Source organism: Fusarium venenatum, assembly GCF_020744135.1.
Source record: "Fusarium venenatum strain MPI-CAGE-CH-0201 chromosome Unknown EDB82scaffold_1, whole genome shotgun sequence".
Classification (NCBI taxonomy): Eukaryota; Fungi; Ascomycota; class Sordariomycetes; order Hypocreales; family Nectriaceae; genus Fusarium; species Fusarium venenatum.
This window is the reverse complement of record NW_027072129.1, coordinates 9,600,344-9,615,088: the sequence shown is the minus strand read 5'-3', so window position 1 is coordinate 9,615,088 and position 14,745 is coordinate 9,600,344. Positions and strand designations below refer to the sequence as shown.

Genomic DNA, 14,745 nt, shown 5'->3' with positions numbered 1-14,745 from the left:
TATATAAATACTCAGGCACAATGCCACGCCCCCCTTTGCTGTGCATGTGCATGGTTGTATAGCTCGTCTACCTCACTCATACCTGACAAAGATCCTACCCTGTAGGTTGACCCAGACAACTTCCTAGTAGTTGCGATACGCTTTAAATCAGTCCATCTTAATCAGACTCGTTGAACGCCTTTCCATGCTTGCTAAATCACGGATTTTCATGACCGTAGACCGAGCCACTCCGTTTTCGAATGAACACTGCATAAACAAACAAACAAAACACCCTTTTCAACGCACAGTATTACACATTCTTCCAAAAGAGTCAGATCAACTCTTGGGCTCCACAAGGGTTGGTGCAATTCGCCTCTTTTTAGGCTCCTTGGCGTCCTCCTTCTCGCTCTCGCTTGCCTCACGCTTGTTGCCCGCAACGGTAGCATTGGCACTTCGGGGTGTTTCAGGGGGTGTAGTCAATGGCACACCCGTCACCTTACCCGAATTTGCTGCAGCAATGCCTGGAACGTTGCCAGAAATAAGAGTCGGGTTGGTAACTACTCCAGTAGCAGGCACAGTACTGGCCTGCGTGGTGATGGTGGCAACTGATGATGTCGAATTCGATCTTGCAGGAGACGACGGGCGCTGAGAAGCAATCGAAGCCGACTGAGGGGGAGAAGGTGCCGTGAGTGAGCTCGCTGAGTTGCGATGTTGATGATGTGAGCCGTTGGGAAATGGCGAAGGCGGTGCAAACGCATTTGTTGGCGTAGGCAGAGGGGTACTCTGGTTGGACGAGGCAGTTGTTTGAGGCTTAGGAGGACCAACTTCGCCCTTGTAGATTTCACCCAGTTCCCCAGCTGCAAATGATAGAGTAGAACAGAATCCGTCAGATGAGGAGATCATCAAGGTCAGGCCATCGCTCGACCTAGTCGATTTATTAGTATACTTTTAACCATCTGAGTGGCAGTTCAACTTACCATGCCAAGTCAGTAAATGTAGCACAATGCAAGTTGCTAACAACACAGATAGGAGTCTTTTGTTGGGTATCGTAAAGAAGAACCGAATCTTGTGTAGCAACTGCATAAACCATACGATAAGCAAGCGAAAACGCAGGCTTCGGGCCCGGTGTGGTTGACGCCGCATCTATACCTGATGGCTTAATTTCAGATGTGTTCGCTGGTGGAGGGGGTGGTTCCATGATCGAGGGAGCCGGTGATGGTTTAGAAAGAGGCTCCGGAAGAGCTGGGATAGGCTCTTCAGAGGAAGAGGTGTCAATGGTGATATTCCGTGTCACCGGAGGAGACTGGCGCAACGTGTAGAATATAGGCGAGCACTTAACCACAACGGACGGCTTCTTGTGGCCAGGCAGGTGGGCGATTGGAGGCTTGTTGATACCACCACGCGTGTAGATATAGACAGTGTTGATCACCTCGTAGGTGGGCTTCGCGTCTCTCTCAGCCTGATGCTGGTTTTGGTATTGTCCAGACGGAGTCAGCAGCAAGCTGCCGTCTGGCGTAAAAGTGAGACGTCGAAAGAAGGATGTCAGGGTCTCGTTGGCGTAGAGGTTGGCATTCTTCATTCCCATGCCACTACTGATAGCCGAGGAAGGTTTTGGAGAAGGTTCCATAGGCATGACTGCAGGGAGAGGCATAGACGGCGCCGGCGACACAGATCGTCGAGAGGAAAACGAAGACCGGCGACTGTGGCTGACTACACTCGGGGGGTTCATAGGGAGCGCAAACGAGGTGGGCGTACCCGGTGCAGAAGGCACAGGTGATCCAATAGAAGGTGGGGGGTCGAGGACTGAGAGCGAAGAGCGATGTCCAAAGTCGGGGGGAGCAGGACTACTGGATGAGATTCGTCGGGGAGGAAGATCGGCTTTGATATGGCTGGCAAGTCTAGGAGTCTTGTCATCTGCGCTGAGTGTATATTGGCCATCCTTGGTCTTGAGAGAGTAGATATGAACGGATCGATCGGATGATTGAGTCGCAATGTATTCATTAAGGGGATCCCAGGTAACGCCCTGGACATAATGGCTGTGCTCAGCGATCTGGCGCACCAAAGTACCTATTCGTTGTGTTAGAGATTGCCGGGTATCGAATTGATTGTGGTCGTCTGCTGACCTGTCTGAGCATTGTAGATTCGCGCAATGTTATCCATGCTGCCGATCATGAAATGCACGCCGTCAGGAGACCAGGCCAAATCATAGATCTCTGCACCACTAGATCGACACATATGCTTCGCTCGCCATGACTCCTTGTCTTCTGGGGCATCGGAACCGAAAGCTGTTTGGGGCGTTTCGCTTGGTACCCAGAGAATCACGTTGCCATCATCGCCAGCAGAGGCTAGAAGCTCGCCTAGAAAGAAGAATGTTAGCAAAAAGCGGAAGGAAAAGAAATCATTAGTATAGACTAACCTTTGGGTGCCCAGCGAACAACGTTGACGGCCTGGTTGTGCTTGGAAAGAGTTGAAAGGTATTCGACCTTTCGGTCCTCGCCATCAACTTGAACCTTCCATATTCTGATATGGTTGTCACCACCAGCTGTAGCTAAACGACCCTTTCCAGCGGGTTCGAAGTGAGCTGAATATACGGGGGCATTTTGGTCGTGCCAATTGATGATGAGAGGAGCGGCTTTCATCGCGACGGTTCGTTTGGTTGATCAGGATACGATGGAAGCTGCATAGGTAGGGAGAGGCCTAGAGAGGCTGTGGGAGAAGAGACAGGAAGAGCTCAATTACTCCCACACTGTTTGAGTATGAAGGGAGTCGATAAAGGTGAAGACGCAGAGGTGGAAATTGAGAGAAGCAAAAGAAAGTCAAGAACGAAAGTGGACTCTTTTTTCTTTTGATAGCTAGGTATTATCGATGGTATCGGCAGTGATGGATGAGAATCGGCAAACCGGTAGTAGACTAATGGGTTCTGTAGTAGAGTAACAACGGGTCAGGCATGGAAGTTTGATGGTGGAGAGCTCCAGGCTGGAGCTGGTGTGGACCTTTTTAGAAGGCTTTGATTAGTAGCAGGTGTACTAAGGCGGATGCCAAGCTGTTTAGGTGCTGTACGAACTAAGGGGGGGAAAGACAAAGTAAGATAGTGCAGGTAGTAGGTAGAGATCGATAGACGAGTTGAGTGTTGGTTTTTGATTTATTGACTTCGGTACAACAAGAAAGGGGACATGTGAAAGAAGCGAAAGCGAAGAAGGGGTGGAAAAGAGGAGTAAACGGCACGAGTGAGGTTTATTCCGACACCTACTTTCCTTGAGTTAGTACTTACAATTCTCACTCTGACACTTGCTGTAACCAATTCAAATCTCGGGCACTCTCCCGTCATAGGAACAAGGCACGAGGCACAGAGTGTTTGGCCTATGCAGGGCGCTGTAGGTGGAAGTTTTTACTTCAAATTTAGTTGCATTTGCCTAGTAAAGTTGCGGCGGATGCGCGGGCGATCACATACATAGGCTGGCTAACGAGGGGGCCTTGATCCAATAGAGAGCAGCGTAAAAGATGCATGTCACGAGGGGGGAAGGCAGGGCAATGCAATGCACTCAATGTCAGGTACTCTAGTCAGGCTCAGGCAAGTCGGGTCAGATTTAACGCTGGGTCTCAGTGGGCACACAGTCTACAGGATCCAATCCCAACACAGTTGCGCCGCAGCCAAGCGCTGCACCAAGGAGTTGTTAAACCTTGCTGAGTACAGCATCACGATCCGGTGCCTCGCAAGGTATTTAAATATTCACTGGAACATACCACGTCTACTGAACAAGACCGTCTCTTCTGCCAGGATCCTATGGACTGGACGGTTCCATTATCAGGCGCTGACACGGACTAGGGCATCCAACATCATCATCATACCTGCGGTAGGTAGTACCAAGCCTGGTAGAGAGGAGGCAACTGATGGGGGCCAAAGCTCATCAGCCCTGAAAGGAGGTGAGTATCACAACACATTAGACAAGGACTAGAAATACAGTTACGAAACGAAAAAAAATTGATTCATCAAAATGACATAAACTTTAATGCGGCCTTGACACTTTATCCTGCCGTTGTTACAGCGTCTTGTCTTACCTCCGTCGTATGGAAGTTAGCGTCAGTATATGGGAACATCCGATAATAAAAGAACAGAAATCAGCAGCTGGAAACACAAAGGGACAGGACAAGACATGTAAAACAAGTGTTTCGATTCCGGTTGGCTGCCTTTGTGAACATGGATCCATGTTTCTTTTACAGTACTGTGTACCCTGCGGCATTTGCTTTGAACCATGGCTCCCTTCTGAAAGACTCTTGACTTCACGAATACGTACTAGACAAAGCTCATCAAGCCAACAAAAGACTTGTTATATATTAGCTCCGATCAGCAGCAGTTTCTCGTATTACATTTGAGCCAACTGATGTCAGTCAAAATGAACATGCTAACTAAGTGGGGGAATTTATACACCAGGAGAAAGTTAAGACATGACCTTCTATTACCAGCTGAAAGTTGGATGTTGCATACATGTTAGGCTTGAATTGCAGAGCCAATCATATTATACAGCCTGATCATCTGCGAGTTGCCAATGGCCTGAATTCCAATCACTATGGAGACTGCAATGGGTCCTGTTGTTCTGTTGTCAGAATCCTCCAACAATGATTGACTTGTTGTACACCTATAGTAAAAACACAACAGGGTTGATAACCAGGTCCACCCGTGTAAATTATTCTTTGTACATGATACTTGTTCTCAGCTCTCAGCTCTAAACCGTGACTCAGTGTTGCTTGGCCACTCTCGTCATTGTGAACTGCAATCTCGTTACTGTTGCGTTAACCCTGCTTACGATAGGTGTGACGAGGTGTTCTGCATCTCTTAGACGGCTGTTTCCTGGTCAACCGCCTCTCCTTGGTTCTTTCAGGCAAGCAATGGACTTACCATGCATGATTCTTTGACCAACACACGTAGCAATGCGCAGCGTCAAACACCCCGATTGTGAGAATTCCTCATGGTCGTGGCTGGATCTGGTTTGATCGGCCGGCACATAGTTAACGAGCTGTGGTAATAAGGATAACAGTGTTGAAGATGGAACCTGTCCTATCGGATTAAAGTTGCATTGGCCGGTCGTTGGGATCTCAAACAAGGCTACGTAGGTATGAAAGAGGAGTCTAACTAAGCGAATTCGATACCAGAGAGAGAGAGAGGCGGTTGCGATTATGGTGGATCGGATGCCATCCGAAGGGTTCTCGATAGTTTCAAGATCTCCCACTGAACAAATGCGCTGGATATCGCCCTCTGATGATATATCATGTCAATATATACTGAGCTAGAGCTTCCATGTTTGGGGATACTAGCGTTTTCCCCGTTGACCATCGGGAACTATCTAAAGAGAAACCATGAGAATACTAAGCGCCGAGTTGACGGATCATTACAAGAGGGTTTCTTGAGCTTCAGGTGGAAATGGCCACATGACCAGAACTGAAGTTGACCTTCGAGTTGAAGAAAGACACCAATACTGAATGTGCTCAACGTTCACTGGAAATTGGCTGGTCATGTCAATAAATGCCGAGTTCCATGATTGACACAGCCATGTTAGTGATCTTGTTTAAGAGGCTTCCGCATCTCATGTGATTCCTGTCGGGTCGCGTTTTTTCTGTACAGGTCCTTATTAAAGGAGTCAGAGGGGTTTGAAGGTGTACTGTTATTGCTATTTTCTCGAAATGACACTCGAGTTCGTTGACCTTGTTGATCTTGATGTGTCTCAAGTCGAGAATATGCTTGTTGCGCATAGAAACATACTCTTGACGGACAGGGAGCACACTTCTGTATTTCATCGCCAACTGGGAATACTGAAAACCCCCAGCGGTATCTCCTAAAGACGATCTAATCCAGCACAGCATCAGAGTATAGCTACTGAGATAACTGCGCCAGATATCCAACGGGCCTTACTCATGGGCAGGTATACTCAGCTAGAGCATATACTAATATCTCAACTTGGTTAGGTGCAACGGATTCAGAGAAATCAGCTTATCATTAGATAAAATGAGAATTCCCGTGTCAATCCACCATCCTTTATAGCACAAGCATAGATAATAAGTTGGTGCCCGTTCAGACAAAGCTTCGAGGATGAACATGCGGAAAGAACTGGAGATACAGCAGGACAAGAACTAACTTTTCCATACTTATCCTTACTACCAAGAATCTGCTCATTTCTGTTTTCTCGTCTTGGATTTAGAAGAAATGATTCGTGATCACAAGGCGATATTGTAAAGCGCTGGCCATTGTCATGTAACCTCGCAATGTATAGACGTAAACAGGAGTCATCTAAATTCTTCAAGTTGTATTTGTGCTGATGCAAGTATTTGATACCCAATACTGCCAGATTATTTTGTTCATGGGCTTGCGGATGTCTGTGTTCGAGGAGTTCAAATAGTTGCAAGCATATATATGTTCAGTAACGGCAATGCTTTGGAGCCATCGATATTCTGAATAATCTCTTTTGATCCAACCCACAGTCTCAAGTTTATTACTCTAAGGTCTCGTCCCCTATATTTACCTCAAAGTCTTGGTAAACGCATTTGGCCTTTTGTCGTACACAGAAGCTACCTACGTGCTTGACGAACGTTGTAACACTTTACCTTGTGCACATGACAGAATTGACAAGCGGCCACAGTGCGTTTCTTATGGGTGAGTTATTCCATATCCAAGTGCTTTTGTATTTTTATAAGCCTTTCAATGAAGTTTAATGTCATCTTGATCGTCTTGGATACCGAATCCATGGGGACTGCGTAAGAAAAAGTCAGTTTCTAGATGCAACCGATAGCTATTATCAGTTAATATCTGATTATAGGGAGATCCTGATATGGTAGCAACACCGACATTGCATTTAAAAGACAATTACAGGTTATACAATAGCTACTGACCTACCAAGGTAACTACAATCTGTTTCCACGTCTCTCCAGTCGGGGAAGAACAAGCCGGGCAAACAAATCAATTCTTTAAAAACAACCGTATCTGCAAATTAATCTGGTCCTACAAAGGGTACTGAAGGAACATTCTCAGTCGCTGATGGAATCCACCTACCAGTGTTTATGACTTTTCAGTTTCACTAGTCTTCAAGCAAGCCAACAGGAGGTTAAGCAAGCCAATCTTTATTATAGAACCAAGAGAACCCACACAATAACTTGGCGAAAAGATGATATGACCTTGCACTTGTATTTAGTGAATGCTACATATTTTGGCCGTATTCCCTCTCAGGGGCCTACTGATACAGTGCAGCTGCTGTCGGTGTAAGTCGAGTTTTGTCAGATTATAGTGCATCCCATTTTGGATTCCTGGGCACTTACGTGGAACTGGGTGTACATTAACCATTTAGTTATGCTTTGACCGCTTTTGAAAACTGACGGTATTAGTGCGACCTGCATAGTTGAGATGTATTGATGCAGCCGGCCCAACTTGGTGTAAGTACGAAATAGTGATTTACCTGGTACTGATTGTCTGTCTGAAGCTTCCCTTATTCCTATCATTGTGGACATCGATAATAGCGATTAACAAAGTAGATTCCCATCGTGATCTCCTCAGTTTATAGCTTCAGATTTATCAATATTCTAAAGAATATTATCAAGCGAAATGGTCAAGTATATAGCCATGAGTCAACATCTCAGAAAGCATCCTCAACTTAACGCTCAAAAACAAATGGCGACAAGCAAATGGCGAGGCCTCCGAATGCCTATGAGCTGTTGTTATGAATCATTGGCATCTTCAACAGTTTTTCCTGGTTTGTACCATCCTCAAACCTCAGATAATACAATGCATGTCTTCAAGTGACACGATTGTGCTATCTCATGCAGCAAGTTGAGTTGCCTGGTGAGTCACGCCGTTATAAGATCTTTGCATGGTTTGTTGAGGGGTTGAAAAAGAGAATAGGGCTTAGGCAGAGTTGCCGATCAAGTAAGTTAATGCTGAGAGGGCGGCCGTTCTCGATGTACAGGATGGCATTGACCTATTTGCTCGATCAACGATTTGTTAGAGAATCAGTCGACTGCCATACATGAATATCCTATATCTAAGATTTTGCTATTTACTCATAGGAATCATACTGTATCAACCTAGTCCAAACCGCAGGATGCTTGCTTAGTTTCAAACCAACAAGGTAAACTACCTACCTACATATCTGCTTTGCACGGTGGTTCTCAAACCGTTGCTTATCAAGCTCAGTGGAGTGATGTAGTCAGATTATTGGAGGTCCTTCCTTAAATGGCTGGCCGGGTCCACCTTCCAATGCCCGGTTAAGCAATGCACGGGCCAAACCATCCCGGGGACGGTTCAGTTCCACTGCACTGGCACCAAGTGGGGGTTAGCCTGACCTGCCCGGACTTTTTGCATCTTACAACTTTTTCCGTACCTACGTCAAACAATAACATTCACCTTCTTGGCAGAGACTCTCCAGATTCAGAGGATTCTCCATTATATCCAGACTAATACCAGGCAGATACATACAAAAGATCATGGTGCCTGGAAGAAATTACACGCTTCCCAAGGCATCAACTATACTGCCTATCTCTGCCGTCACTGCCACTCGAGATGGCTGCTTATCACGGCGGTCTTGGATACAGTTTGTATAGACGTAGTCTCCGCCAACGGCGCAGGATCGCACACTCCCTTACTGGATTGGTCAGCTCGAAAAGACCCTGCATTGTCACTCATCATGGTGGCTGACGAGCGGTCTGAATGCCGGCCTCACTTTGCTCTTGTTAACTAACACAAGGGACACAATGAAGAGCTCCGTCAAAAGACATTGCCCGATAATCCCGGTGTCGAGTTGTTCATAATGCTGTACATGGAGGTACACTTGTTACTTGACCAAGATAATTTTTACAATCTGCTTGCATCGACGCACTGCACATCATACCTTGCAGTAGAACCCCACCATACTCTTTGTGGATCATTGATGCCTCGCCGCGAAGAGTCACAGGCAGTCGTTTTCTTCTAGAGGAACTTTTCAAATTTACTAACCTAGCTTCCCAACCCCCATGATGATACACTCTTACAGGCGATATCTCAAGCAACCCATCTCTTATCCCTACAGCACCCCTCAATTCGCCCATGCACGACCCTGGTCGAGCGGCTGTTTAAAACACAAACCTTCGATTATCTAACCCTGTCCTTCTGGCGTCTTGTTTCGTTGACTCAATCCACCCGAACACGGAATACGGCAACATACTATGGGTCCCGTCTTTTTTTCCATAGATCCTAGGAGCAGCATCAGCCAGCTTATTTATTACATGTACGAAATATGACTTACCTGAGAGGGTTTTATAAAGACTGTTGAATCCTTGCCACTTTCTCCTGCATCCAACTTCTTCCTCCCCTTCGTTTCTATCTTGATCTAACTGGCGACTGCTTCTGGTGTCCATTCACAAGATTTCAACAGCCTGCCAAGGATAACTGTCATAAGAGCGGGCAACGACAGACATCGCCATCTGGCGTTTCGCGCCATTGCCTTCCAGAGCGCTCCATTTACGGCATTGCACATCCATCATCATGGTTGTCGATAACCTTGATGTTGTTCTGACCGGCACAGGCCTTGGTCTTGTAGCATTGGCTACTGCACCCGCCCTAGTCGCAGTTATCGATCAACTGCGTAAGCGAACCCCCAAGGATAACTTCTATGAAGATATCGATGGGAAAAGCACACCAGAAAGCATTGCCGCTTTTTCAAACCGATTACCCAAGATCTTGATTCTGGTCTCATCCGCCACAGGTCTGGGAACGTCAATCGCCGTATCAGTATTGTCATCGCTTCACAGCTCTTCAAATGAACTGTTGCTCGAGAACTGGCTTCTTACTGGCGCCTGGGTGAGTAGCTCGAGCTTGGTTATTTTCAAGTGAGGCTGACGCTTCTAAACAGCTTCTGATTGCCATCCATGCCATTTCGTTGAGTGCTCATCATTCGCCTGTAAAAGTTCACGACCTTGGACTCTGGCTCCTGTTGTCTTCGATTACCGTTGCCGCTATTGCTGTGGCTCAGTTGACCAAGGAAGCTCAGTATGGTTCCCATAAGAACACCGCTCCTTTGGTCCTTCGTGCTGTGAACGTTGGGGCTGTCATCCTCCTCGGCTTCTTCAGTGTATTGCTTCCACGTCGGCCTGATGTTTTTATTGAAGACCTCAAAGTTGACGGCCAATGGACCGTATCTGCCTTCAACCGCTATACTTGGTCATGGATTAGCCCTCTTCTTCGTGTTGCGACCCAGAAGAATGATCTCGACACAAGTGATGTCCCTTACCCAGACAGGACTCTTCGAGCTGCAGGTCTAAAAGAAGACTGGTTTGTGTCCAAGCCTCAGAACAGCCTCTTTCGCTCGGTGCTTTGGGCCTACAAAGGTCCATTTTTCTTCCAGTTTTCTATCACTACAGTTCGAAACCTCCTGGCTCTTCTGCCTTTTTGGGCCATGTTGCGAGTCATCAATATCCTCGAACAACGAGATATAGGACTATCTGGATCGTCGAACCTGGAACTCTGGGTATTGGTATTTGCCATGGCCGGTTTTAACCTTCTGGATGCTGTGAGTTTCTCTTGTTCGATTCCATGTAAAGATACTAATTCGTTTCAAAGTGGGTTGAGGGATGGGCATTTTGGTACTCGTTTGCATGTATCGCTTTGCCTATTCGGTCTCAGCTTTCAACGCTCATATTTGAAAAATCACTTCGACGCAAGAATGTAAAGTCGGCAGAGAAGTCAAAGGAGTTAGACGCATCTCAGGAAACGCCTGATAAGAAAAAGGAGGACGAATCTGACGAAGGCTCCCTCAAGTCTCGACAAGCCATCGTGAACCTTGTCGGCATCGATACTTTACGAATCTCAAGTTACACAGGATACCAATTTCTGATTTTTAACAGCATCTTCAAATTGTTTTTCTTTTCCTTCTTCCTAGTCCGCCTGATTGGATGGGTCCCCTTTACAGCCGGATTTTTTGCCTGGGGTCTCACTCTTCCTGCTAATACTTACTTTTCTAAAGAACTACTTGGAAGGTCAGACAAGCTGATGAAGCTTCGTGATGAAAAGCTTGCCGTGGTGAATGAAGCTTTGCTTGGTATGAGGCAGATTAAATTTGCCGCGCTCGAAAGCCGCTGGGAGAAGCGCATCCTGACTATGAGAGAGAGGGAACTTAAGACCCTCTGGGGACTCTTTATCGTTGACACTGGTCTTTTTGGATGCTGGGTCATCAGCCCCATTCTCCTTGCCGCGACATCTCTTGCCGTCTATGCTATTATCAACGGTCAACTTCAACCATCGGTCGCTTTCGTTAGTATTGGGATCTTTAAAGCTTTAGAGGTCTCCCTGGGCGTACTGCCGGAACTTATCACAATGGGAGTGGATACTTATGTTTCTCTCAATCGAATCCAGACGTACCTCAACGGTCCTGAGATGAAGCACACGTTGTCCGAAGGAACGGAGGTGGGCTTTGAAAATGCGAGCATCGCTTGGCCTGAGGACGATGAGAAGTCTGATGAAGACAGGTTCATCCTCAGAAACTTGAACTTCAGCTTCCCAGCTGGTGAACTATCCGTTATCTCTGGAAAGACTGGTACGGGGAAAAGCTTGCTTCTTTCTGCTATACTTGGCGAGACAGACATCTTGGAAGGATCTGTTTGCGTGCCACAGACCGTCTCTCCACACGAGCGACATGATGCACAGGCTCATCTTGGCGACTGGATCCTCCCTGGGTCTGTCGCATACGTTGGACAAACCCCTTGGCTTGAAAGTGCGTCACTTCGCGATAATATCTTGTTCGGCTTGCCCTTCATTGAGGAGCGCTACAACAAAACCGTCGAGGTCTGTGCTTTGAAGAAGGACCTGCAGATTCTTACAGATGGTGATAAGACTGAGCTCGGTGCCAATGGTATCAACCTCAGCGGTGGACAGAAGTGGCGAGTCACTTTGGCTCGAGCCATCTATTCTCGTGCTGAAATTTTGGTTATGGATGACGTCTTTAGTGCTGTCGACGCACACGTTGGTAGACATATTTTCGAGAAGTGTGTCACAGGCGATATTTGCAAGGGACGAACGAGAATTCTTGTCACCCATCATGTTGGCCTGGTCCAGTCGAAAGCCAAGTATATTGTTGAGCTCGGTGAAGGCGTTGCTTTGCACTCCGGTTTGGTAGCTGACTTTATTCGCGATGGGACATTGGATGAAATCAGGCATCATGAAGAAACCGCACAGCAGTCCTCAGAGGACGAAACGATAGATTCTTCTACTGCTGTCAACTCTGAGGATGTCTCTGTCACTGACCCTACCGAAACAAACGAAAACATGCCACTGCAGAAGGTGCCTTCGAAGACTGCGAAGCAATTTATCCAGGAAGAAGCACGAGAAAAGGGCATGGTGAAGAAGCACGTATATCTTACTTATTTAAAGGATAGTGGCGGCACCCTTATGTGGAGTGTATGTGCAGTTGTCTTTCTTGGCTTTCAGATTGGAATTCTTGGTACGTCTCAAAGTCTCTGAGTATGAGATGTCTTGCTAACAATGTCAGGTCGGGCCTGGTGGCTCCGAATCTGGACTGGTGATGTCGACGAAAGTGTTTCTACCAGCAGCCTCCAGCAACACCACGGCCATGCCTCCATCTTTTCGCTCCAACATTTCCCATACAGTTCTGCACCTGAGCTCAGCATCACCAAATCTCACTACGATCTGAAGTATTACTTGTGGGTCTACATCGCAATCTCAACTGTTACAGCAATCATTGGTACTTTCCGATTCTACTGGGCGTATTACCTTGCAATCAAAGCGAGTCGGTCGCTCTTCGAGAAGATGCTGTTTACGGTCCTACACACTCCACTGAGATGGCTCGATACCGTTCCCGTTGGCAGAATCCTGAACCGATTCTCGTCGGATTTCAACATTATCGACAATCGCATCACTTTGGACTGGACTCAATTCATCGCCGGCCTTTTGTCTCTGGTCGGTGTATGTGTCGCCGCTTTCTTTGCCTCCGGTATCGTCATTCCCTTGGCTATAGCCTTGCTGGGACTCGGTGCCCTTCTGGGCAACAGATATCTTTATGGTGCACGACCATTAAAGCGACTTGAGAGTAACTGCAAGTCTCCTGTGTTTGAGCTCTTCAACGCAGCGCTTGCGGGCGTGTCCACTATCCGAGGATACAAAAAAACTCAGGTCTATATTGACAGGATGTATCAGAAACTTGACACGTGGGCAATCATCACGTCCTACATGTGGCTCGTCAATCGCTGGATGGGCCTGCGTATGGGTCTCATCGGTACACTGTTCTCAACAATTGTTGGTATCATTGTTATTGTGAGCCCCAATATGGATGCCGCGCTTGCCGGGTTCACTCTATCGTTTGCAATGGACTTTGCCGAGAGCATCCTCTGGACAATTCGAAACTATGCTACTATGGAACTGAATATGAACGCGACAGAGCGAGTTGTCGAGTATACAGACCTTGAGATGGAGTCACTCGTGGGGGAGAAGCCCCCTGCTGCGTGGCCTACTTCGGGAACTATGAAGATTGATAACCTGGAGGTCTCATATGCATATGATCTGCCACCTGTTCTCAAAGGAATCTCTTTCGACGTTAAGAACAATGAGAGAGTCGGTGTTGTAGGACGCACTGGCGCTGGAAAGTCGTCCCTGACACTTGCCTTGTTCCGGTTCTTGGAGGCTCGTTCTGGCAGCGTTACCATTGACGGTCTGGATATCTCTAAGGTTGATCTGTATAGCTTGAGATCTCGTCTCGCCATCATACCTCAGGTATTTGCCATCACTGCCTATCGTACGAAACGAAACTAACACATTCCTAGGACCCTGTACTTTTCTCGGGCACTATCAGATCAAACCTCGATCCTTTCGAAGATAATACAGACGACGAGCTCCGCGAATCTCTGACTCGTGTCCACCTTGTGGATTCTCAGCCCGCTACGCCTGCAAATGAACCCTCGTCGGCAGCAACATCGACACTTGCTGTCAAGAACACAAACATTTTCCGAGACCTCTCAAGCCCCATCTCTGAATCTGGAGGTAACCTCTCGCAAGGTCAGCGTCAACTTCTATGCTTGGCTCGTGCCATTGTAGCTCGACCCAAGATTATGGTCCTGGACGAGGCCACCTCGGCTGTCGATATGACTACCGATGCACTCATCCAACGAAGTATTCGTGAGGAGTTCACTGACAGCACATTGATCGTCATTGCACACCGTCTGAGTACCATCGCTGACTTTGACCGTATTCTTGTTCTTTCCGATGGTCAAGTCGCCGAGTTTGGAACACCCAGGGAGCTTTGGGAACAAGAGGGCGTGTTCCGCGACATGTGCGATAGCAGTGGAGAGAAGGAAAAGTTGAGACAGACAATATTTGGTTGAAAATAGAAAACAGCAACGATATTTAGGGGTGATTAAAAGGTTGCGCACAGGCTGCAATTGCATCTATGTTCAGATGGCAAATGCAATGATATTTGTTTTACTTCACTTCTTACAGTCAGCTCGCTATAGAGCTTCCGGATAGCACCGATTTAGCTATTGATTCAAAATAACGAAACATGTCACAAAAGTGCAACGCATACATGTTCTAAAAGGTTGTCTCTGTCTCAATCAAAGTGATATGCTACAAAAAGTGTGGTTCTGTCTGGGATTGAACCGGAGACTTTCTCGGTGTTAACGAGATGCCATAACCAACTAGACCAAGGAACCTAGGTTTGTTGGAGGCGGCCGCTGAGATTTAGGAGATTTTACCAAGCATGGCGATGGTTCTGTTCTGGTACAGGGTAAATTCCGTGGTGTGAA

General features: G+C 47.0%; 2 protein-coding genes and 1 non-coding gene across 3 annotated transcripts; 1 reads left to right on the top strand and 2 right to left on the bottom strand.

The window, feature by feature from the left end:
- Positions 1–76: 76 nt before the first annotated feature.
- On the bottom strand, positions 77–2,869 carry EDB82DRAFT_101657 (WD40-repeat-containing domain protein). The gene is made up of 4 exons (XM_025737320.2): positions 2,396–2,869; positions 2,103–2,336; positions 957–2,046; positions 77–904 (listed from the first exon to the last, which is right to left on the bottom strand). Exons 1-4 carry the CDS (start codon positions 2,616–2,618, stop codon positions 316–318), a joined length of 2,136 nt encoding a protein of 711 aa, XP_025588063.1. The 5' UTR covers positions 2,619–2,869; the 3' UTR covers positions 77–315.
- Positions 2,870–9,481: 6,612 nt separating this feature from the next.
- Positions 9,482–14,513, top strand: EDB82DRAFT_552440 (P-loop containing nucleoside triphosphate hydrolase protein; the record flags this gene model as incomplete). The annotated part of the gene is made up of 5 exons (XM_025737331.2): positions 9,482–9,796; positions 9,849–10,505; positions 10,556–12,431; positions 12,480–13,717; positions 13,768–14,513. 5 exons carry the CDS (start codon positions 9,482–9,484, stop codon positions 14,323–14,325), a joined length of 4,644 nt encoding a protein of 1,547 aa, XP_025588064.1. The 3' UTR covers positions 14,326–14,513.
- Positions 14,514–14,578: 65 nt separating this feature from the next.
- Positions 14,579–14,652, bottom strand: EDB82DRAFT_t29. The gene has a single exon. It is a non-coding gene; the product is annotated as a tRNA-Val (tRNA).
- Between the last annotated feature and the right edge of the window lie 93 nt (positions 14,653–14,745).

Bases quoted from the DNA above. Each gene is read 5' to 3' on its own strand.
- EDB82DRAFT_101657 (XM_025737320.2), bottom strand. From the start codon at position 2,618: ATGAAAGCCGCTCCTCTCATCATCAATTGGCACGACCAAAATGCCCCC. The intron at 2,337-2,395 runs GTTAGTCTATAC...TCTTCTTTCTAG, and splicing joins TGTTCGCTGGGCACCCAAAG to GCGAGCTTCTAGCCTCTGCT. The intron at 905-956 runs GTAAGTTGAACT...TAAATCGACTAG, and splicing joins ACATTTACTGACTTGGCATG to GTCGAGCGATGGCCTGACCT.